General features: G+C 56.7%; 1 protein-coding gene across 6 annotated transcripts; it reads right to left on the reverse strand.

Moving 5' to 3' along the window:
* Nucleotides 1-1,263: 1,263 nt before the first annotated feature.
* Nucleotides 1,264-23,137, reverse strand: BRD9 (bromodomain containing 9). 6 transcript variants are annotated; one of them, XM_036847780.1, is made up of 18 exons: nt 22,975-23,137; nt 22,125-22,339; nt 21,698-21,830; nt 20,106-20,166; nt 19,525-19,669; nt 17,507-17,617; nt 16,715-16,890; nt 15,382-15,514; nt 13,672-13,747; nt 12,429-12,524; nt 11,895-12,027; nt 10,058-10,169; nt 6,593-6,631; nt 5,411-5,510; nt 3,233-3,400; nt 2,892-2,902; nt 2,068-2,172; nt 1,264-1,332 (listed from the first exon to the last, which is right to left on the reverse strand). In XM_036847780.1, the coding sequence occupies exons 1-18, from the start codon at nt 23,024-23,026 to the stop codon at nt 1,279-1,281; spliced, it is 1,920 nt and encodes a 639-aa protein (XP_036703675.1). In that variant the 5' UTR covers nt 23,027-23,137; the 3' UTR covers nt 1,264-1,278. The 6 variants fall into 6 exon arrangements, with proteins under 6 accessions (XP_036703675.1, XP_036703676.1, XP_036703681.1 ...); XM_036847781.1 differs by lacking the exon at nt 1,264-1,332 and having other exon boundaries at nt 1,426-2,172; XM_036847786.1 differs by lacking the exons at nt 1,264-1,332; nt 2,892-2,902 and having other exon boundaries at nt 1,426-2,172; nt 16,715-16,827.
* Nucleotides 23,138-23,166: the final 29 nt, after the last annotated feature.

The raw sequence follows: 23,166 nt of genomic DNA on the forward strand, positions 1-23,166 counted from the left end.
GTGGGTCTCGGCTGGACCCTGCCGGCTTCCTTAGGCAGAAGGCCTGGCACGGAGGCCCCAGGTCCCCCGGCTTCACGGCTGCGACACCCCCAGGAGTGGCCTGAGCCCCGGCAGGGCCTGGGGTGAGGGCCGGTCACCCGCAGGGCCCCACTAACACCTGCTACAACATGGATGACCCCTGAAAACCATGCTGAGAGAAGCCAGACCCAAAAGGCCGCAGAGCGCATGATTCCCCTTGAACACGAAGTCCAGGGCAGGGACGTCCGCGGAGACTGAAAGCAGAGTGGTTTCCAAGGGCGGGAGGAGGGGGACCTGGGGGGTGGGGGCTGCCAATTGGTGGTTTTCTTTCGGGGTGATGGAATGCTCTGGAATTTGAGAGATGGTGGTTTACGAAAACATGAGGGCCTGGGTCGGAGGGCCCTCCTTCCCGGCGGGCGTGCAGCTCTGAGTGGCAAGGCGGGCTCCCCTGTACACCGTGTGCCCCAGACTCCATACGGCGAGTACGGGTCCCTGGGACACCCGGCCGCACGCACCAAGGCGCGGGGTCCGGCCTCCTGTGTTCACAGCTGACACGGCCACTGTGCTGGAGACCAGGCCCTCAGGGGAGTCTGTGCTCCAGGGACTCATATTCTGTCTCGGCGGCCTTGCCCTCATGTGCTATGCTCCACGTCACGCTGGCGTCTACTGGAGAACTCAGGCTGCGGGCCAGGGAGAGGCCACGCCCGCGGGGCTGCACCGTGGGGACCCCGCCTGGGATGCGCAGGGGTCCCGGCCTCCTGAGCCCTGGTGGGGGCAGAGCCCACCGCCATCCCAAGGGGGGAAATCCAGATCCTGCCCCTCCCGGCCTCCCCACAGCTGGGGCGCTGGCTGAGGTGGGGGCTGGGGGGGCCTGCAGGGCAGCAGAGGGCCAGCCACAGGGCTTGGGGCCAGCTCTGCGGTCGGGCTGCGGCCCCGCGTAGGTAGGGAGGACGGCTGCCCTCCAGCCCTCCCGGGCGTCGGCTCCGTACCAGCCCTGCTGATAGGCTCCTCTGCTCACAGCGGCCACAGCTGCCCCCGACGCCTCGCCCGTGAGATGCCTTGTGCTCCCCTCTCCGCAGCGCTCACGGGGACCCGCGTCCGTCCAAACGGTGAGGCAGCCAGCCCTGCTCCCTGGCCTCTCGGCCACACGCGTCTCCCAGGACTGACCCTGCCCCGGGAGGCAACGGAGGCTCCGGTTTTACGTTTCACGGCGAGGGAACAGAACGGGAAACTGTGCGGGGATGGGCGTGACCCTGGACATCACTGCGGTGCCAAGAACCGGGCCAGATGCAGAGGAGACGGCAGGAGACGGGGCTAGGAAGAAGGAATGCCATCCAGCTCGCACGACAAGGGTTTTTACTAAGTCACGCAAAAGGGGACGCCTAGCAGTGCTGTAAACACACGTAATGACACTCTTTGTGTATCTTTTTATTAAGATCTGTATTTACATTTTGCAAACACAAACAGGCATCCAGTAAACACTTCCAGAACAAAGAGCGCTTTCGGACACTTAACCCTTCACCGTGCCAGCAGGACACGCCAGCTCGCAGCACCAGGCTCGGAGAACGGGGGGCGCTGCCCTCACTGCCAGCTCCCGCGCGGCCCCCGCCACGGCCCGCCTGGGGAACGTGGGGACGTGGGGCACGGGCGGGGCGGGAACGTGCAGGATGCCCCAGGGAACAGAGACAGACGCACCCACGTCTGCCTCCCGAGGGCTTCTCCCGGAGGACGCGGGGCAGACAGGTGCGTCCACACAGGCACAGAGAAGGACTTCACCGCCACCGAGAAGCTCGGAGACAGACCACGGCAGCTTCCCAGAATCTGGTCACACACCCTTTATGAGTGACCTCCAGCTCTTCAGGACGCACAGGACTATCCACAGAAACGCTGCATCCCAGCGCGGCTAACGTGACAACAGACAACTCACCACCTCCCCGGGGCTGCTTCCCGCATGCCAAAGGGGACAAAATGAAAGTCTTCGTCTCACGACAAAAACTCTGCACATGCAAATAAAAACTTAAAAAATAAAAACAATCAAAGACTACCTACAAGGCTAGCTCTTCGTGGAGGCTGCAGGCTCTGGGGACTGAAGAAACTCGTACGGGTCGTGGGTCCCCTCTGGCTGCTCCCCAACACTGAGGCGAGAAGGGCTTCCTGCAGTCACGGGAGAGAAGGCGCGTGTCAACCCAGCGTCTGCCACACGCGCAGCTCAGGACCCTCCTTCAGGGGCGTCGCTGCTCCACAGAACAACTTCAAAAGCTACAAATTCACGCGTGCTGCACACGAACATCCGCGTGGCTGCAGTCAGCTGAGCCCAGGCCTCAGCCCCGAGCTGTGGCTCCCGGGGACGGGCCACCCGATGGCCCCAGAAAGGGGGCCCCGAGCCTCCACGCAGCAGGGTTGCTGCTTCTGCAGGAAGGAAGGCTCCTCGGCCGGGGGCCCTCAGACAACCCCAGCCTCCGGAGGAGCCCCAGTGTCACCCTGAGTCCACCAAGACCTTGGGGTCCTCATATCTGGGGCTGCCCCAAGGTCACCTGGAACCTCCTTCACGTGCCTTTATCACAAGGTTAACGGGACCAAAACGCTGGTCCTTAAGACAGTTTTAGCCAAACCTCTACAGGCGATCAGTCCCCTCCCCCTCCCCCAAACGCCAAGATCTGTTACGTTGAAAGAGTAACCCAGTATCTGTATCTGGGAACGAAAACAGCAGCACGAGGACTAATCTGCACACTCAAGGGGCCAGGAGACACCCATCTGCTCCCTGGCCGGGTGGGGCCCCCATACACCCACCCGCCCTCACTGGTTCAGCAGGGGACTCCCAGGCCAAGCGAGGTCCCGTGCTCTCCCCACACGAGGGTCCTGCAGGGACATACTTGTCCACACGCTGTTTCAGGACCAGAAGTAGGAACAGCAGAAAGAAAGCAACGTTCTCAATCCCTCATTCTGGAAGGCTGGCAGGTCCACAGCTTGGGGCTCCTCCTGACACAGGACCTGCAGCACCTTCCGGCCAAGCCCCCAAATCCCTAGACTAAGTCCCACCCAAACCCTTCACCTCAGTGCAGCCGCCTGACCCGGGAATCCCAGGGGACAGGGTCCTGGGGGGGCAGCGGGGCCCACGGAGCCCCGTGGGCCTGGACCCAACCCCGCACGTGCCCTGGCCTCCCAGGGTCTTCCCAGCCGCGACCCACGCCACTCCGCACGAGGCGGGCCTCACCCAGGTGGTGCTGGTCCCTGTCAGAGGCGTTGGACAGGGAGCTGAGATTGGAGGACGGCCGCGAGCCCCCGCGCTCTACCTGCGCCTCCTGCAGGTCCTGAAGGAGCTTCGTGGTCTCATCCAGGCTCAGGTGGCCGTCGTCGTGGTCCAGCTCCTTCTTCACTTTCCCTGCACACACGGGACGATGGGATGTGGGCCAGGCCGGCCAGCCCCGTCCATCCGCAGCCACGCTCGCTCGTCACCACGCGCACCAAGGACGACAACCGCCTGGCCGAGCCTGCCCTGCGCCAGTAGGAGGGCGGCCTCTTGGGGGGTCAAGAGCCGCACACGTGCTGTGGACACCTGCGGCCCAAGCCCCCAGAAGGCGCGGCCCAACGGCGGGACCACGTTTGCCCTGCACTGACCTGGCTCTGTACCCTAAGACGGCCTAAGAAAAACCTGGACAGGGCCCGACGCTCCAAGCTGCCTAACAACCATCGGAACGGCGCCCGGCACGCGCAAAGGCGCGGACTAAATCCAGCGCATCCGGCCAACCATGACCCGGCAGGCAGAGAAACAGGGACACGCAGCCCCACCGGGGCGCGGGGGGCGGGGAACGTCGCACATGAGACGCGGGGCCAGCGATTAGCAACACGCACCACGCGTGCAAAAGGCAAAGGACACGCGACCGGAGGCAAGAAGGGGGCGACGCAGGAAAAGTCGGTGCAGCTTCTGGGGGTGAAAAGAACGGCAGCTACAGCGAGCCCAGGAGACTGACAGGTCAGCAGCAGAAAGGGCGCCCAGTGCCCCCAGGACTCCGTCCGCCACGGCCCGAAACCAAGCAGAGAAAAGACCAAAGGCAAATGGGCAGAATCGGGCCCAGGAGAGTGTTGAAGAACTGCAGCCAGAGTCCCCACATTCGATAAGAACCCCAAACCCCCAGGCCCAACGAGGAAACGTAACCCATGAAGAATAAACCTAAAGAAGAACAAACCAGGGCTGCTGTAACCAAACTACCAAAAACAGGTAATAGGGAGAAAACCTCAGACTCTGCGAGAGGTCAGAAGACCAACTGGTCAGAAGGCCAGACCGGCCCTTGGCTGGGTCCCACCCGCCGAGTGACCGAGGGGTCGATGTGCCAGACCGTCTGTGCCATGGTGTGCTTTGTCCTGGGCCCCTGCCTTCCTGCTAGGAGTCTGGGGCTGGGGCTGGGCCAAGCAGAGGCTGCCGGTCGTCACAGCTCCGGCCGGGGGCTCGCAGGGAGGGCGCGCGCAGCTGGCGCCGGGTCTCCTGCAACAACACCCCCCCGGGCCCCTCCCCTTTGGGGATCCTGGACTTTGTCTTTTCGCTGTAATGAGCCGTGAGTACGACCACCACCTGCCAAGCCCTGGGGTCCTAAGGAATCACCACATCTGGGGGTGGTCCTGGGGACCCCTGAACCGCTGGGAAACCAGAAAACAGCCAGATGGAAGGCTGGAACGCAATCTTATCCATAACTGCGTTGAACACCAAAGGTCTGAAGCGCTCCAACCAGAAGGCAGGGCCTGCCAGGCTGCGTGACGGAGTGAGGCCCGCCTGACACCCTTCACGACGGGGTGATGAGGTCCACTTCCAACAGCAGGCAGGGGCCCGGACGCAGCCCCCGACCGCAGGCCAGGCCATCCTTGCTGGGGCTCTTCTGGGGTTTCTGGGCGGTAAGCAGCACCTCCGGCCTCTGTCCACTTGACGCCAGAAGCACCAGGTCCCAAGTGTGAGGCCAAAGAGGTCTCCAGAGGCTGCCACAGGTCCCCTGGGGGAACCGCCCTGGGCGAGACCGCCGAGGGGACGCACAGCACATCCAGCAGGTCTGAAGGGGGAGGGGAGGAGGCGCTCCACGAAAACCACGGGCCACGAGGGGCTGGGAGGGCCTCGTCAGCACACGAGAGCCGAGGGGAGCACAGAGGCATCTTCCCCGATGGGGCCGGCCCAGCGGGCACACGTGGACGATGGTGGTGTGCACACCGCTGCACTAACCAGGGGCGGGACCCCAGCGGACGATTCCCAAGGATGGGGCCTGAGGTCAGACAGGAGAGCCGGGCGAGCCCCATTTGGAGTCACCTGGGGGGTCCTGAGGATGGGGGTCTTTATCGTGAGGCCAGTGGGCAGGGCCGAGCCACCCTCCTGGGGGGCAGGGTACACACAGCGCCCGGCACAACCTACCCAGACAGCCGAGCACGGAGATGTCCAGAGAGACGTCCGAATAGGACTTCATGGCCATGAAGTCCAGGGTGGAGCCACCATCCCCGAGAGGGTCCCCCACCTGCAGGAGACAAGCGACGTGAGACAGGAAAGGAGAGGCAGCTGACACGGATGTTAACGGCCTGCCAGCCACGGGGAGGCCAGGCCTGCCGCGTCGTGTCCACCCCGAGGAGCCCACGCCGCAGCCCAGGGGTGAGCTCCCAGTGGATGCTTGTACCTGGACCAGCAATGAAGGCTGCCGGTCTCTGGGGACCTACAGGCGCTGAGGGGACCTGAGAGAGACCCAAGACCTGAAGGGCCAGGCTACCTTCCAGGAACTTAACAGATAACGCGGCAGATTCCAGAGCAGCACACTCTCCTTCCTTCTCTGGGCTGACCCGCGGAGGCCCTGCTGCGGGCCAGAGTGGGCGGTCCCTGCCCAAGGCGGCCTGCAGCCCATCCCAGCTCCTCGCAGACTGTGCGAGGCTGGCACCCAACGCCACACGTGTCTGTGTAGCCCAGACAGCGGCCCGAGCAGAACCCTGGCCGTCCCGTGCACCCGGGGGAGATGTCCTCGGCACCCTCTCCAATTCTGCCCATCCAAGGGCCCCCACCTGACAGGCACCTGACGCTCTGCCCTGGCTGGGCCCCCGGTCACCAAGGCCAGGTGACCCCTGCAGTCCAGGCCCCCACACCCTGCCCAGAGGAGTGGCACCTCTGCCCACATGGCCATGTGCAAAGCTGGGGGCCACGAGTGCTCCAAGTCACTCCAGGGCAGGATGAGGAAACCACGGCCGGACCGCAGCGGACCGTTTCCTCAGAGAGTGCCTGCCCCGGCGCCGGCGAGGCCCCGGGACGCCCCAGCTGAGAGCACGTGCCCGCCGGCAAGCCCGCCTTCCGGGAGGACCGGAGGCCCCCTGCTCACCCTGCGGGCCGCCCCGCCAGCCCGTGGATCCCTCTGTCCGATTTGGAGGCGCGTGCTGCGCCCACACCCCCAGCCAGTCATCGCAGTCGGCTGGGGGGCCACCGCTCAGGATTCCTCATCAGCAACACAGCCAGTTTCTAAGTAAAATACCTCAACCATCCCACCTCAAAGGCCAAACGCAACTGTCCTCAGGGGAACCCGAACGATTAGGCTTCCGCTACCTTGTCCACGAGACTCACCTGTCCTTCGTCCGGGGGCTTCGTCGGAACGCTTCTCCTCTGCAAAGCAGGAGAGACGAGGGCCAGTGCTCCCCAACAGACTCACCCAGGGCCACTCACCCAGCCGCCCGCGCGTGAGGCGGACGCGCCCACCCGCTGCGCCGAGCGGGCCCTTGTGGGGTCACGCTGCCCGGTGACTCACACGGCCCGCGGGTTGCAGCCAGAGCGAGGCCGCCCCTCGCCCCCTGGGGCCCGGCTCACGAGACCACCCTGGGGTGAGGTGGACACCAAGCAGAGCAGCCCAACCTGCGTCTGCATCCCCAGGGGCAGAAAACCAAAGAGGAAAGTCAGACGTTGGAAAAACAGCCGATGGTTTAACCCAGAAGATGGTTTAACCCAGGAGGTAGAGAGATGCAGAGACCAGCTGGATCCCGACAGAGCAGGACGCCTGTGGTGCCGCCGCCCTTGCAGGGATGGGGCCACGGGCCAGGCACCCTTCTCTCTGGCCTGCTCAGCGCCAGGGGAGGGCGTACACTTGACCACCCCTGTGACCACCACTCTGACCACAGCACAAACGCTGCACTGAGCTGTGTCCTGTGATCTGGCAGGAGCATTGTCTGAAACTACCCTAGTTCTGTGGACGAACCTAGAAACAGCTACTCAGCCTGCATGCTCTCCACCTGCGATCTTTGGCTCAAGATGATGTTTCTGGGATTCGCTTGTGTTAAAAGCTCCACAACTTTTAAGTAGAAAAATAAATACTGCCATTGTTTTAACGTCTATTTCCTCACATAAACTTCTGCTAACATATATATTTCATTATTGGATGCTATTTATGCTGTGGCACACCTGAAATTATGCCACTCTGAACACAGTTCACATTCAGAAAAGTGATCAAACTGTTCTTGTCTCCTTTGTCATAAATTGGCCATAAGTGGATGGGTTTATTTCTGGGCTCTCTATTCTGTTCCACTGATCTGTGTGTCTGTTTTTGTGCCAATACCACACTGTTTTGATTACTCTAGCTTTGTAGTACAGTCTAAAATCTGGGAGTGTGATATCTCCAGCTATTCTGTCTCAAGATTGCTTTGGCTATTTGTGTTTCCATATCAATTTTAAAATTATTTGTTCCAGTTTTGTGAAAAATGCCACTGGTATTTTGATAGGGATTGCACTGAATCTGTGGATTGCCTTGGATAGCATGGCCGTTTTAACAATATTACTTCTTCCAACGCAAGAAAAGACAGTCTGTTCAACAAGTGGTGCTGGGACAACTGGACAGCTACATGTAAAAGAATGAAATTAGAACACTACCTAACACCATATACAAAAACAAACTCAAAATGGATTAAAGACCTAAGTGTAAGACCAGAAACCATAAAACTCCTAGAAAAAAACATAGGCAGAACATTTTGATATAAATCGTAGCAATATTTTTGTTTTTGAATCTGTCTCCTAAAGCAAAGGAAATAAAAACAAAAATAAACAAACAGGACCTAATTAAACTTAAAAGCTTTTGCACAGGAAAGGAAACAATAAACAAAACAAAAAGACAACCTACTGAATGGGAGAAAATATTTGCAAATAATATGACTAATAGAGGTTAATATCCCAAATACATAAATAGCTCATACAACTCAACATCAGAAAAACAACCCACCCAATTAAAAAATGGACAGAAGAACTAAACAGACATTTCTGCAAAGAAGACATACAGATGGCCAACAGGCACATGAAAAGATGCTCAACATTGCTAATCATCAGGGAAATGCAAATCAAAACCAAAATGAGTTATAACCTCACACCTGTCAGAGTGGCTGTCATCAAATAACAAATGCTGGAGAGGGCGTGGAGAAAAGGGAACCCTCCTACACTGCTGGTGGGAATGTACATTGGTGCAGCCACTATGGAAAAACAGTATGGAGATTTCTTCAAAAAACTAAAAACAGAACTACCATGTGATCCAGCAATTCCACTTCTGGGTATATATCCAAAATATATACTAATTCGAAAAGATACATGCACTCCAATGTTCATAGAAGATTATTTACGTTTGCCAAGACATGGAAGCAACCTAAGTGTCCATCAACAGATGAATGGATAAAAAAGATGTGGTGTTTATGGGTGCGTGCGTGTGTGTGTATATATATACACACACACACACTCACACACCCACACACACACATATACATACAATGAAATACTATTTAGCCATAAAAAAGAATGAAATTTTGCAATTGGCAATAACATGGATGAACTTGGAGTGTTTTATGCTACGTGAAATAACTCAGACAAAGAAATACAAACACTGTGTGTTATCACTTATATTTGTGATCTAAAACACACAACAAACCAGTGAATACAACAAAAAAGAAGCAGACTCACAGATACAGAGAACAAACTAGTGGTAACCAGTGGGGAGAGGGAAGGGGGAAGGGGCAAGACAGGGGAGTAAGAGGCACAAACTACTCTGCACAAATAAGCTACAAGGATGTATTGTGCAACACGGGGAATAGAGCCAATATTTTGTAATAACTAGAAATGGAATTTAAACTTTAAAAATTGTGAATCACTATATTGTATACCTAAAATTAACATAACATTGCACATCAACTATACTTCAATAAAAAAATGATAAAGAAAAGCACAATCTAGACTTCACACACAAAAGAGAAAAAAAGATATTTGAAGAAATAAAGGCTGAAAATATTCCAAATTTGATGAAAACTATAAACCGGTAAGCCCAAGAAGCTCAACAAATGTTAAGCAGAATAAATACAAGGAAAAGCACACGAAGAAACAACAAAAGTAAACGGATGAAAGTCAGTTATAAAGACCAAAATTTTAAAGTATCTAGAGGAGCAGGCAGCACTTTTTCTCCAAATGGCTGGAGAGCAAATATCTGGGGCTTTGCGGTCACGCACGGTCTGTAGCACGTTTTCTTTTCTTTAAACCTTCAAAAACTGTAAAAAACACTATTAGCTTATGGGCCAAAATTTGCCAATCCTTGATCTTGACCAAAAAAGACACATTACAAATGGAAAACAAAGATAAAAATGACTGCAGACACTTCCTCAGAAACAAAGCGAGTAAGACATTGTTTTAAGTAGAGGCTAAAACGTCACCCTATAATTCCACACCGGGAACATAACTTTCAAAAATGAAGGAAAACGAAGACACTTTTCAGATAAAGAAAAAGCTGAGTCAATTCGCAGCCAGCAAATCTGTCCTTTAAGAAACTTCAAAGGAAAGTTTTCAGGACGAAGAAAAGTGACAGCAGATGAAAGAAATGTAGGTCTAGAGAGCAATGGAGAATACGTGCTAGACAGAGAGGATCTCTGTAAGCTTCTCCGAAAGACAACTGGCTAAAGTAAAAACAAAGGATAAATAGTAACCAGAGAGGGAGGAACAGCCACCGACCACTTAAAGACAGCACATCCCCTAGCGCCCTGTCCGGCGGGCACAGGGGTGGCCCAGCGCGCCCACCTGCCTCAGCTGGAAGAGCAGCCGCGAGTGGTCCCCGCCCGTGATCTGGTCCAGGAGGTCATCCACCAGCTTCTTGCTGTAGCTCCCGGCATCCTTCACGAACTCCTGCAGGCTGGGAGGGGCCGCGAGAGAACAGGCTGGAACCCACCCTCCGCGCCCACTCCCCATCCTGGCTGCACGCCCCTCAGACATCCCCCCACAGGACAGGCTCTCCCTGAGTGCTACAGCCCTCCAGGTGGGGCGGCTTGGGGAGTGGACAACAGTCTTCATCAGAGTGGCCCATGACCCAGAAAAGTTAAAGAGCAAAGTGAAGAACACGTATCCGCATACCGACATACCTCACGCTAACTCTCATACAAGAAGCACGCTCCTATCTGCTTGTTTTGGATTTAGAAGCACAGGGAGATCGAGGAGAATGTTCAGCGGAGGGCTCCACACTGGGGGGCGGGGGGCGCAGGTACGGGAGCAAGACTCCCCACGTGCACCTTGGGTGTCATTTTGATTTCCTGACCATGTGAATGCTTGAAAATCCAAAATAAGACTAAGTAGCAAATTTGGAAAGGAGCCCGGGAACGGAACCCAGAGCCCAAGCAGCAGAGCCAGGCCAAGTCCCAGAAGGGGCCCCGGACTGCAAAGGCCCTCACGTGGGGCGGGGAGGGCTGCGGGCCTGGAGGGTCTCCACCAGGAGCCTTGGGGTGGGGCGCAGGGCCGAGCAGCAGCTCTCCCGGGGGCCTGGGAGTGCCCAGGGGAAGGGGCGCCGGCACCTCGAAGGGCGCGGCCTGCGCCCTGGGCTGTTCAGGAGGCCCGGGATCCGCAGGCCTTCCAGGAGCAGGCGCCGGGGGCGAGCTCGTGCTGGCCGCACTTGCTGCCTGAACCAAGGGGAGCGGCGCCCCCAGAGCTGCGAGCCGAGGAGCGGGCCACCACTCGGGACACGAGCCTCCCACCTGCAGCTGCCTCCTCGCTTCTTTACCTTCACTTCTTTTTTCGCACAAAAATCAGGGTGAGGTATTCATTTACTGTATTAGGGGCTAACTGATTTCTTGTTGTGTGCTCTTCAAAGATATTCCATATTCTCTTTGGAATAAAACAAAGATCTAGCATGGGAAGACTCTATTTCTCAGAGACTAGCAAAGTCGTTACTTTCCCCATAGAAAAATCACTAAAATTCTAAAAGAATGATCCACTTCTACTTCATCTCAGAAAACAAAAAATACGAAAACAGCCCCATAAAAATGCAGTGCTCTATCACTAATTTTAACATCACATCTTAATCGCAGCTGGGGCTGAACCGCGTTCCCAAAACTCTCACGTTGAGGCCCTGAGCCCCCATGCCTCAGAGCGCGACTGTATTCTGAGACGGGGCCTTTAAAGGTGATGAAGTTAAAACCAGGTCTTTGGGGGGCCTAACCCTGGTGTCCCCAGAGGAAGGGAGCTCCGGACACAGACGCGCAGAGCGAAGCCGGGCGAGGGTGCGGGGGACGGCGGTCTGCACGCACCTGCACCTCGGATTCCCGCCTCCGGGACTGGAGACCCTGAGCGCGTGTGGCGCGAGCCGCTTTGTTTGGCGGCTGGAGCCCTCACGCAGCCATGAGACCCTCTTCAGGACAGCCGTGACCCCGGCTCTCCCTGACGGCGCACGGCCGCCCCACACACGGGCTCCCGTGGCTCCGGCCTGGACCGTCATCACCCCCAAACCCCGACCGACCGAGTGACCCGAGCTTGAGGGCCGCCTGCGGTGGCCGCGGAGGTTTCCTGGAAGCAACCCGGCCCCGCTGCCGGGGACGGCGCTCGGCCCCCACCCCAGCCCTGCCCGCAAGCGGGCCGCGCCGCCGCCCACCTCAGCGCGCACTGCACCCCCGTCTCGTCTCCGTAGGCCGAGTACAGCAGCTCCACCTCGTCGCACTTCAAGTCGCCGAACACTGAGTTGTTGTGCGTGGACAGCGCGGTGCTGGCGCCGGACAGGAAGGTGACTGGGGGGGCGGGGCGGCGTCAGGGCTGCGGGCTCACGCGGGTCACGCCCCGCGCAGCCGCCGCGCCCCGCCCACGCCGCGCCCTCCGGGGAAGGGGAGGTCCCAGCGGAGCCGCGCAAACCGGAGCGCCCAGCGTGAGCCCCACGCGTCCTCCCGCCCTTCGCGCAGGGCCCCGCTGCAGGCAGTCTCGCGACCCCTCCAACGGATGAAGCGTGACGGCTTGTTGGAGGAAACGTACACCGCACCCGCAGGGCGGCCGCCAAGTGCAGGCGCCGCCCCCCCTCCCGCCCGGTGGGCTCCCGATTCCCACCGCTTCACGCGACCCGACTTGGGAGATTAGAGTCAGAACCAGGACCGGATGCGGCGCCCACACGGTGAGCCGGGGCCGCGGGGGCACTCACCTCTGCTCCTCCTCTCCTCCCTGAAGCCCAGCGCGGTGAAGCCGGGCAGCAGCTTGCTGGACAGCGCGCTCAGGTCCACCGGGTGGGTCTCCTCCTCTGCAAGGGGACCGGGGCCGTGAGCAGCTGACCCCGGAGCCCCCAGCCCCAGGCAGTGATGGGCGCACGCAGGAGGGCGGGCCCGGGGGCTCCCTGTGCCCATCTACAGCCCATCTACCCAGCCGGCTGCCTTTCATCTCAGCTGCACCGTGATCTCACCTTAGTGCCCCCGCAGCTCTCACAACGACAGGCCAGCTGTCTGCCCACCACAGGGCAACATAACCTTCCCAAACCCACGCTACTGAGAGACCTCGGGCCACGTGCCACAAGAGCAAGAGAGCAGCCTGAGGGCAATTCCTACACTGAATTCGCCCTTCAAGTTGCTCACGTGACCTGAGCAGGACCTTCAAATCCCCAATCTGAACCTTAATCTCATGTTCTCTAAGCGTTGACCAGCTCGCCTGTTCTCTTCTAACGAGAACGTATGATTCACTCCAACTGAAGGTCAAAGGCAGTGGTCAATGCTTGTCCTCCTCAAACATCAGAGGACACTGAGTGACCCTGCTCATCTTGGCAGTGGCGGGGAAGCACCGAGGGGCATGCTGGGCCGTGAGAGCCGTCCCACATCCACGCAGGTGAGAACAAGGGGAGTGTTTCACCTGCTGTGTGTGTGTGACAAGCCTTTGAAATACTTTTCCAGAAGATGGAAAAGTGTAAAAGTACTTTAAAGACCACAGCCGTGACCATACAGGTTGGATGGACCCTCCTTTTAAGGAAGCTCATGCCTCCTTCGAAACCTTCCCTGATGTAACTGACGAACAGGCCGTGTGGGGCAGACGCCTGCCTCGTTCTAGCTTCAAGGGCGGGCAGAGCCCAGTGCCCCAGTTCCAACAAAGGAGCCTCAGCTGGGCTGCGAGGCAAACCCAGCTCCCAGGGCTTTGCTGCAGCCTTGGGGAGCGCGACCCAAAGCGCTTGGGGCTTGGGGGCCCTTGGTCCGAAAGGTCTGACCAGCATCTCCGTCCTCGCTGGACGGCCGCCCGCGGTCCACAGACCACATTTGCATCCCGCTGCGTGGAAAACCGGACACACCTTTATCTACACTTCCCCACAGCGTCGTGACCAGGGAAAAGGGGCATGTCTGGCAGGCTGTGAGGTGCAAGGTCACTGGACGGGACAGAGGTGAGGAGAGCGCGTGTGAGCCACCCACCGTCTGCGTCCGGCTCGGCCGTGTTGACCACGCTGTACAGCAGGCTCCCGTCCCCGTTCTTCTTCAGGTAGCCCATCTGCAAGGAAGCACGCCTGAGTGCCCACTCTCTGCATGGCCCCGGCTCCCTGGCCCAGGGCTCCACCGAGGCACCAACAGAACCAAGGCCTCCGAGGATGGCCTGAATCCTAAAAGGCCACGAAGTTACTCATTTCCCTGTGAACAAATGGCCACGTGCACACGTGTGCGATCGAGGAACTTCTGGGACGGGCTCCTCGGGACCCCTTCCAAACAGGAGCTTTGAAGACAGAGAATGAAACCTAGAAACAGCCTTTTCCAGCAGTCAGAGGCCCGAGCAAAGCGAGCTGGAGCGGGACCTGGTCAAGGAGACCAGAGATCCACCTCTGACGCCCGTGGGAACTCATCTCCATTTGAAAACCAGCCTGCGCCTAAGAGCAGCCCCCCTGCACAGGCTGTCGGGAGGGCCCAGGAAGGGGAGGCTGCCATGTGGGTCGGTGTGTGCGAGGGGCCCAGCGTCCGAGCAGGGTGAGTAGGTCATGGGTAGAGGGGGATGGAGAGGGGATGTAAGTTGGGTTTCTCACTGTGGAACTACGAAACTGTAAGGGGGAAAAGCAAAGCAGACCCACTGATGTTGGACGGAATTGAAGGTCTCAGTGTGAAAACACGGTGTTCAGTGAACGTAAACACAGCCGTCAGTACAGGCTGTACGGACGGATGGGGCCTTCCTAGCTTTGTCCACCAGGGCCCAGGTCTAGGTCTGGGATGCCGCTCTCCGCTAGGGAACCAGGGCTCCTTGGAGAAATGCTGACTCCAGGGCTGAAAGGCCACAGGAGTGCTAGACAAGCGAGCTCAACAGAAAGAACTATCACGTGAGCCACATGGGCAACCTCAAACTTTCTAGAAGGCACATTGGAAATAAAAAGAAACAGGTGACGTAAAATGTAACATATTTCATATAACCCGACACATCCAAATCGTTACCACTTCAAACTTCTTTATGTAAAATGTAAATTCCAACGCATGTTTCACAGACTTAGTACAAAAAAAAAAAGTAAAACTGTAATAAGTCTTTACACAAACTGCACGTTGAAATAAAATTTTAGACATTATCAGGTCAAACTAAACACTAGGGTTAATTTCACCTGTGTCCTTGCTAACACGACTACTAGGAAGTTTAAAGCCGCACACGTGTGTGACTCACCCTGTTTCTATCGGATGCACGGATGTAGGAAGCCTTGTGTGTTAGAGAGAAGGTGCTCAGAGGAGCGCAGGGCCCCCTCGTGAGGACCAGCAGCTCTCTGCACAGGCTCACACCTGGGTCACACCCACGAGGGACTGCAGGGGCACACAGACACGTGAGCACACGGGGGAAAGGATTCACCTACAGCGGAGAGTCCCGGCCGGCTCGGCCTCGGTCCGGGACAGAGGGTAGCGCCCCTGCTGGCGGGCGGCCCGCACACAACCACACCCGTCCTGTCCTTGAGGTGCCCTTGGAGTCCCTCCCCGCCCTCCGGGAGACCCTCCCCGCCCTCCGGGAGACGGGCCAGCAGGCTACCCCGGCCAGTGGGGAGGAGGAGCCGACCCCTCCGGTGACAGCAGCGCCGCACGCTAGTAATGCCCGGCTGACCTCTCGCCCGTGACGGCCGTGCCGCTGTCCCGGCAGAAACACAGCCAGCCCGTCGGGGGAGCTACCTTGCCACCAGGCAGCAGCCGGCTGATCCTGTCCCGGGCCTCGTCGGCCGCGTGCTCCACCAAGGCCAGGACGTGCTCCTCCGCGGTGCTGTCGGTCAGGCTGCAGGCGTTGCCTTCCGGCTCGAACATGCAGCTACGAGGCAGGAACAGGCAGGAGTCAACGGGCCGCACGTGGCACGCTCACCCTCATCCCCACGGTCCGTCCCTCACGCCACGCTGGGCGCAGCACAGGGCTGGCTGGCGGGGCGGCGCAGAGCGCGCTGCAACTCCCTGCCTCTACTTGCGACGCTTCCGCTAAGACGCGAAGGTACCAGCCAAGCAGACGCTCCGCGTTTCCTGCATCTCGGCTGCACGTTTTGGTCACTTGAAGAGCGACAGAAGCCTCACGGGTTAGTGCCACTCAAGGCGTCAGTAGAAAAAATGACAATCCCACGCGGGGCTGGGGCGCTGGCAGTAAGCCTGGGCTGGAGGGCGGCCCCCCAGGACCCGGGGCGCCTATGACCGCAGAGGCGGAGGGAGAGCGGACTGCCAGCGCCCGAGGGAGACGCCCCCCCGCCCCCTCCCGGCGGAAGGCTCTAGAAGCAGAGGCGCCGGGCCCCTGCAAGGAACTGTGGGGATGGGGTGAGCCCTCCTGGGGCTCTTGAGCCTACGGAAGGCCCTCGCTCAGGCCCAGGCTCACAGCTACCGGCGCGGGGAGCCCGCCCTCACGCAGCCGTCTGCCCAAAGCAGCACACCCGCGCCGAGCCTGCGACGGGCAAGCCCAGGTCGCCAATGCACGTCCTACGCAGGAGGGCATGTCTTTGGGAGTGAAGGGTCAACAAATATTCACACAGAGCACGAGTGTGGGAATAGCAGTGACTGGTCAGCAGTGGACACCGCAGAGCCAAACAGCTGGCCCTGGCGAGCCACGCCTGGGACAGAGCGTGCGTGTGGCCGGCCGGCCGGCAGGGGTCCATCAGGGCGACAGCGACTCTTTGCCAGGAGAAGCCACTGTGCACTGGCATGCGGAGTGTGTGGGTCACAGAGCAGAGAGCTGCGCCCCTCACAACTGACCCCGGGGCTCAGGGTCTTGACACTCCCAGCATCCACCGGGGCCACCTCATTCCCAAGGTGGGCAGGGAAGAAGGGTCGCCTCCCTCTGAACACAGGGTCCAGGGCTGTCCCAGCTGCCTTGAAAGCCCGGGGGCTACAACATGGCCCTCGGCTTCCAAAGAGCAAACTCTCCGGCCAGCAACGCAGGCAGCCTGTCCACAGCAGCTGCGCAGACCCTCGAGGCCCAGCTTGTCCCCCGCTCCCCACAGAGCCCTGGCCCCCAAGGCGGGCGGTCCTTTACCTGATGACTTCTCTACTTGGCCTTTTGGATTTCTTGGCAGTTTCTACTTGTACGGGCACAACCTCAGGGACAGGCTCCTCGACGGCTGTATCTTCGTTGCCCAAAAGAGCTGCCTGCTGAGAAAAATCCATGTCCTGCATAAACGACATGCTGCGCTTCAAAGCTAACAGCCGCTCCTAGAATCAGAAAGGACAGAGCAGCAGGGACTTTACCTCTCCCTCCGGCCAAGGCACCATGACGATGGGATGGGATGGGTGGCCACAGCCTCACCTGGCCTAACAGCTAACCTGCCACGGGGTGCGGCACCAAAGGGCGTGCCAACTGGCCGGGAGTGGTCAGAGCCGGCGGGGATGCACCTCACCTATGGGCTGGTCAGGCCCAAGGCACTGGTCCTAGATGCGTGACGCATGCAGCCTGGCTCACGGGAGAGGTCGGGGAAGCCACCTGGGACGGCCGGGATGGCTGTCTGGCTTCAGAGAGGCAACCACGTAAAACAAGCCCGCAACGCAGGCTGCAACCCAGTGAGACCAAGAGATCCGGAACTCTGCACCAACCCTACGCGAGACCCTGCAGCTGGGGCAGGAGCAGAGAGAAGAGAGCGCCTGCAGGAGAGGGGCGTGGGGAGGGCGGCTGGCTGGGGGGCTACCCTAGAGCAGAGGGCCCACGCCGTGGCCAGGGGCGGATGGATGGAAGCGTGTCAGTCACTGTGAGCTGCCGTTTAGGCACGAGGACCGTGGAGGAGGAGGACGCTCACAGCCGTGGCTCCGCGCTCGCTGTTAGAGGGTCCCTTACTTTGCTCATCATCTTAAAGCCCGCGTGGAGGATCTTCTTAGCTAACTTGTAGTACACGGTGTCTGGTCTGTTGTATGTCATTGCATTATCACACATCAGTTTGAAATCTGCCTGAAAAGAAAATGAATTCATCAAGTTTGAAACACCACAGATAACAACAAAGAGTTGAGATTTCTATCAGAAGAGGCCAGAAGTGGCTGAAACAGAGTGGAAGACAATTTGGCTCTTTAATTCAAAGAGTAATCGTTGTGAATTTATATGAACTTTGACAGGTTATTTTCCACTACGGATTACTATAAGATGTTGAGTATATAGTTCCCTGCTCTATATAGTAAGTCCTTGTTGCCTATCTGTTTTATATATAATAGTCTGTAACTGTTAGTCCCAAAGTCCTAATTTATGCTCCCCCCATGCCTTTCCCCTTTGGTAACTGTAAGTTTGTTTTCCATGCCTATGAGTCTGTTTCTGTCTTGTATATAGATTCAGTTACATTTTTTACATTCCACAAGTGATGTCGTATAACATTTGTCTTTGTCTGACAATACTTCATTTAGTATGATCATCTCTAGGTTTATCCATGTTGCTGCAAATGGTAATATTTCATTCTTTTTTATGGCTGAGGATACTTTTTAAAAACTCTGAGAGATTTTCATAATTGTTCATTGGTCTTTACTTGTATGAAAAATATTCCGGTGAGAAGCTTGCCAAAGTGTGTAACTGCTTTCTGAACGTAATACACACATTTCACAGGAGTAAAATGCTGGTTCCCTCTGCTTCCTTCCTGACCCACCCTATTCCCTCTCTTCGGAAGGAACTCAGACATTAATAGGAAAAAAACCCAACAACTGGTTCTTTCAAGCAAAAGCAGAGGGATGAACTGAGAGGTGGGCATGTCCTCTATCTCTGGGATTTTTCCAAAGGATTTAAAATTCTGTCTACAGTTACTCTAGTACCGTTAGAAAACCACTTTCCCCTAAAATAAAGAAGAGCCTTAGTGAAAAACTTACAATAAAAGTAAATGCTTTGAAATATCAGCATTTTACCATCTAGCCAAATTCCTTAGGGTACACCTGTCACAGGTGAGTCAGACCTCAGGATGGACAACTGCTAACGTAGCGTGTGCCACCCGGAGTCCTTACCAAGTCACGTGCCAGTGTCCCCAGGGCTGGGACTGAGGCCGTAAAGTCCCTCTGTCACAGATCCCAACTGTGACAGGTTCAGAACACTCTCTGGAGGACACGTCTTGGCTTTGTCACTGGGTGAGTGACCAAATTAGGGGCCTGCAGGTAGACAGGTCGACTCTAGGACATGGATTATTATTAACCACCTGCCCACAGGAGTAGTGCCTGACCTTCCTATGAAAACTTTCCTTTTCTCCCACCCTCCCTTTAGTCTATTGTGCTGTTTCTGCAGGTCAGCAAACCCTTTCAGTAAGGTCTCCAGTAAATAAAAACAGAAAAGCCAAGCTTTTCCAAAGTTAACAGAACCTAAGAAAGAAACCTAATGCCTTTTTCTAAGTGACAGTATTGTCAATGTTGTCAGGCATTCGTTTTGATCTTCCCCCGAATCTGAAAGCCAATAAGCCATTTCTCCCTTTCACAGCCAGTGCTGAGAAACAGGGAGTTAGGGACAGAGCACTCAGAAGACATAAAGATCTATTATCCTAAAAAATTTAAACTCCCCGTTATTAAGATAAGGAAAATTATGTTTCTAAAAATACCCATTCTGGAGCCAGGCCAAAAGGAACACATCCTCGCTTGACCCAACATGTCCGTTTATGCCAAAACAGTAACTTAAAAAAGAAACACGTCTACTAGAACGCAACATACAGGCCAGCTTCTAGACCAAAATACTGAGAAAAGTACAACCAACCCCTATGTTGGCGAAACGTCAACCCCACACAGAAACACCCACGAAAACTTGGAACTGGAAAGAACCTAAGATGTACGAAGTGTCCACTGGACGTGAAGACACATGGAGCCTCCTAACAATGACTTCAGGAGCTGAAATGAATTTACCTTAAATTCCGTGACTGACTTGTATTCATTAGCTACAATTTTGTCTTTCATTGTGCCAAAATCCATCGGGTGTTTTATTATCATTGAGTATCCAGGAGCAATTGCATCGGTGACAGGAAAAGCAAAAAATCCGTGAGGATCTTTTCTGAAAACACAAACATCTTTATTTAAACTGGAAAAACCCTAAAATCTAAATTTCTGAACAAAACCCCTCACAGTAAAAAATTTGATACAATTAACCAAATTTTAAGATTGTTTCTTAAAAATAACAAATAAAATTTATGCTCTTTAAAATTGTGGTATTTTGGATACACTGAAAATTCCAAAACTACCGTCCCGGCTCCTGCCATGACTCTACGTCAGGGCGTCTGACAACCGGTGCAGACTCAGAGGAGGTGAAGGAGCTGTTCTGGAGCCCTCCCAGCTCCACGCCCACATGGCAGCACCCCACCGCCCCGACCGAGCGTTACCCAGTGAAGGTGAAGTGCCTGCTTCACAGGGGACGGGGTGAGGCAAGAACGCCAGAGAGGGAAGGCACCTCGGATGTCCCCTAGCACAAGCTCTTTAGAAAAGCTCTTTACCTCTGGAGCTGGCGGAGGAAATGCTCTAGTAGTTGCTGAATAGGCGTGCTCTCATTTTCAGCTGACGATTTAAACAGTAAAAAAATAAAATTGAACAAAAGGATTTTGGTATCACTTCACCAGAAAGAAAACTCCAATTTCGTAGTACTTATTTATCTATTTCTTGTTCTACAATGTTTTGGGTTCAAATGAGAACTGGATATAAAGATAAGCAGATCCCACAAAGCTCAGCAGGGTGAAAAAGGGCACCCTCAGCATTGGTCCCCTAAACCCCTCAGACTGCCAACACCCCTCTAAAACAGTGACGTGGAGCCATCACTCATCACCCTGTCTCCAGCCCCCATCACTCCTGGGCCTGGGACATTCCACACAAGGTATGAAGCAGCAGAAGGCTCTGGACATAGAAGCTGACCCTGGAGGCACCGATATCGTTGTACTTGATATCGTTTACGGGTCTAAACTTCTGGGCACGCCTCTGTTTATCTGTAAAATGGGAATAAAAATGAGGGTTCCTGTGAGGACTCCAATTGTTAACTACATCTCTGGGCCCATGGTGTGAAAAACACGGTTTTCAGGGAATGTGAATGCAGATGTCGGTACAGGCTTCCTTCCACAAGAGTACGTATTAAGTGGTCCTCCCAGGCTTTGTCCCCCAAGGCCCACACCCAGCGCCCAGATCTGGCATTTTGAATGCTGTTCTCCACCAAGCAACCAGGGCTCCTTGGGGAAATGGCTCACTCCCGGGCTGAAGGGCAACACGAGTGTAGACCAGTGGGTCCCAAGAGTGACGCTCTCGAGAGTGATCAGGACAGGTCCAAGAGAGCATCGTCTGATCATGAGCTTTTCAGGTCTGCCGGGGCAGGTGCTAAACGTATGCCCTCAGACAGCTTGTTACGCAGATTAAGCTAGCAATTACTAGTAACTGTAGTAACTTCAGGCGCGTTCATCTGAGGAACTGATGCTCTGTGCCTGACCTTCTCTGCTCCACAACAGGCCCAAGGGCCCTGAGTCCTACCTGTTCCCTACAGCAATGACTCCCGCAGGAGAGGGTGTTGCCAGGAAACAGCAACCCCACGACTGCAATACAGTACCTCCCCCCACCCCCAGCAAATCAAAGGTGGTCAGACCCCAAGCCAAGAAAGAAACACCTGCAGGACAAACCTGCCTCCCATTCAGTACCTCCCGACAACCTGACAGCCTCTGAGGGAAGTGACCGCACACAAATCAGAGGGTCCCGAGCACTCCAGAAGCCTTCCTCTGCTGGAACCAGCAGAGCTCCCAAGGGAGCTGATGTCCTGCATAACTGATGCCAGCACTAGCCTCCTCCCGTCTACGATGAGCTTCTCATTAGCTCATGGGCTTTAAAAAAAAAAAGGCCAGGAGCAGCGGTGGGCCAAGCCCTGCTCTACAAGTTCAAAGAGGACGGCAAGAACCTCAGGTCCATCCAGCTACTCTGTGTGAGGCCCTGGAAGAGAAAATGCTGTTCCTTCCTTCCTATGTTTCTCCCAAGAGTTGAAGGGCGGATGCCAAGCACTAGTTCCCAGCGACAAGCTCCAAAGCTCCAGGACGTCTGTGAAAACGCCGCCACTTGCCTGGCTGTGTCCGGCACGCTCGGACAGGCCGGTCGGGGGGCGGCTCCACCTCCACCTTCTTCCCGGGATCAAAGTCGTCCGCCTCTCCCTCTGTGTCGCAGTGTTCCTTTTCCCGTTTCCGCTTCTTCTCTTCCTGTGAGGCAGGGTCAAGGCAGCGAGAGCAACGAAGCAGCTGTTAACAGATCTCGTGTTTCTAAGGGAAAGCTACGAGAGAAAAGCCCTCTTCCAGAGCCTCTTCTTACTCCAGACCACCACCCTTCAAAGACCCGCCCCCCAGGGGCCAGGCAAGAAACGATGCACAAAGAGCCAAAACCGAAGCAACTGACCTCTGCAGGGTGCACCCTACTAGAAACAGAACACCCCCTTCCTGAGGCCACGAAGCCCTTACTCCACCTGCCCCCCAGGGGTTTCGGCCGCCCTCGCTCACCTTTCGCTTCCTCCTTTCTTCATCGTCAAGGTGCTTCTCCTTCTCCGACTTTTTCTTTTTCTTCTTCTTCTTCTCCTTGTGCCTCTCTCGCTCGTGGTCTGACCTGTCATCGTAGTAACTGGAGTCGTGGCCGGACCCCGAGAGCTCTGTCACTTCACTTCCTCCAACCTTGAGCACCAGCTTCAAGGGCTTCTCCAAAGGTTTGTCTGCATAGTCTGTGGACACGCAGGCGGCCTTCACCGTGTGTGCTCAGGGCGCTCACTGCTGCCCTGTGGGCAGCATGGCGGGCCCAGGGTGGGGTGTCACGGGGAGGACACAGAGGCCCAGGAAGGTGGGGGGATCAGCTGAGCTCAGGGGGACAGCAGGGGAATGCCAAAACCATCAGCGAAAGATGCTGCTGGGTGCAAAGACAGGTGGGGTGCTCCTTCCGCCCCGCCCACAGTCATTCTCAGGGGGGCTGCAAGGAGATCTCTGGGTCACTGTCAGGGGGGAGGAGCCAGACCACGCCTGGGGCCCAGGCGCCCAATCCCCTACCCCCAGGTCCTGGCCCGTGGTCACCCCCTTCCTGTCCTGAAGCAGCCCCCGTGCGGCGTCCCTGACACCGGGACCAGGGCTGCCGGACCAGGGCTCAGGCGGGAAAGGCGCGAGAAGACCTCGGGAAACACGGACGAAGAACCACAGAGATGCTCAGCGCTTCTCTCCAGGATGCGGCCAGAGCTAGACGGACGCGTGAGAGGCGCGGCCCCGAGACCCCCGCCGGCGCGCCCCGGACCCCCGCTCTCGTCCCCGGGATCCCCGCCGCCTCGAACGCCCGCCCTCCCGGCGTCACAGAGCGCGTCCGCCGCCTCACCCTCGTACGACGAGCGCCACTCGGCCTTATGCTTCTTGTGCTTCTTGCCCATGGCGACGGCGCCGAGGGCAGCAGCGAGCCCTGCCGGACCGTGGCCGCCGCCCCCCAGCCCCGGCTCTCCGCCCGCCTCGCCGCGGAGCTTGTAGGATCGCGCCGGAAGCGGGCGCCGCGGCCGGAAGTGACCCGCCCGCC

The sequence above is a fragment of the Balaenoptera musculus genome, chromosome 3 (assembly GCF_009873245.2).
Source record: "Balaenoptera musculus isolate JJ_BM4_2016_0621 chromosome 3, mBalMus1.pri.v3, whole genome shotgun sequence".
NCBI lineage: Eukaryota > Metazoa > Chordata > Mammalia > Artiodactyla > Balaenopteridae > Balaenoptera > Balaenoptera musculus.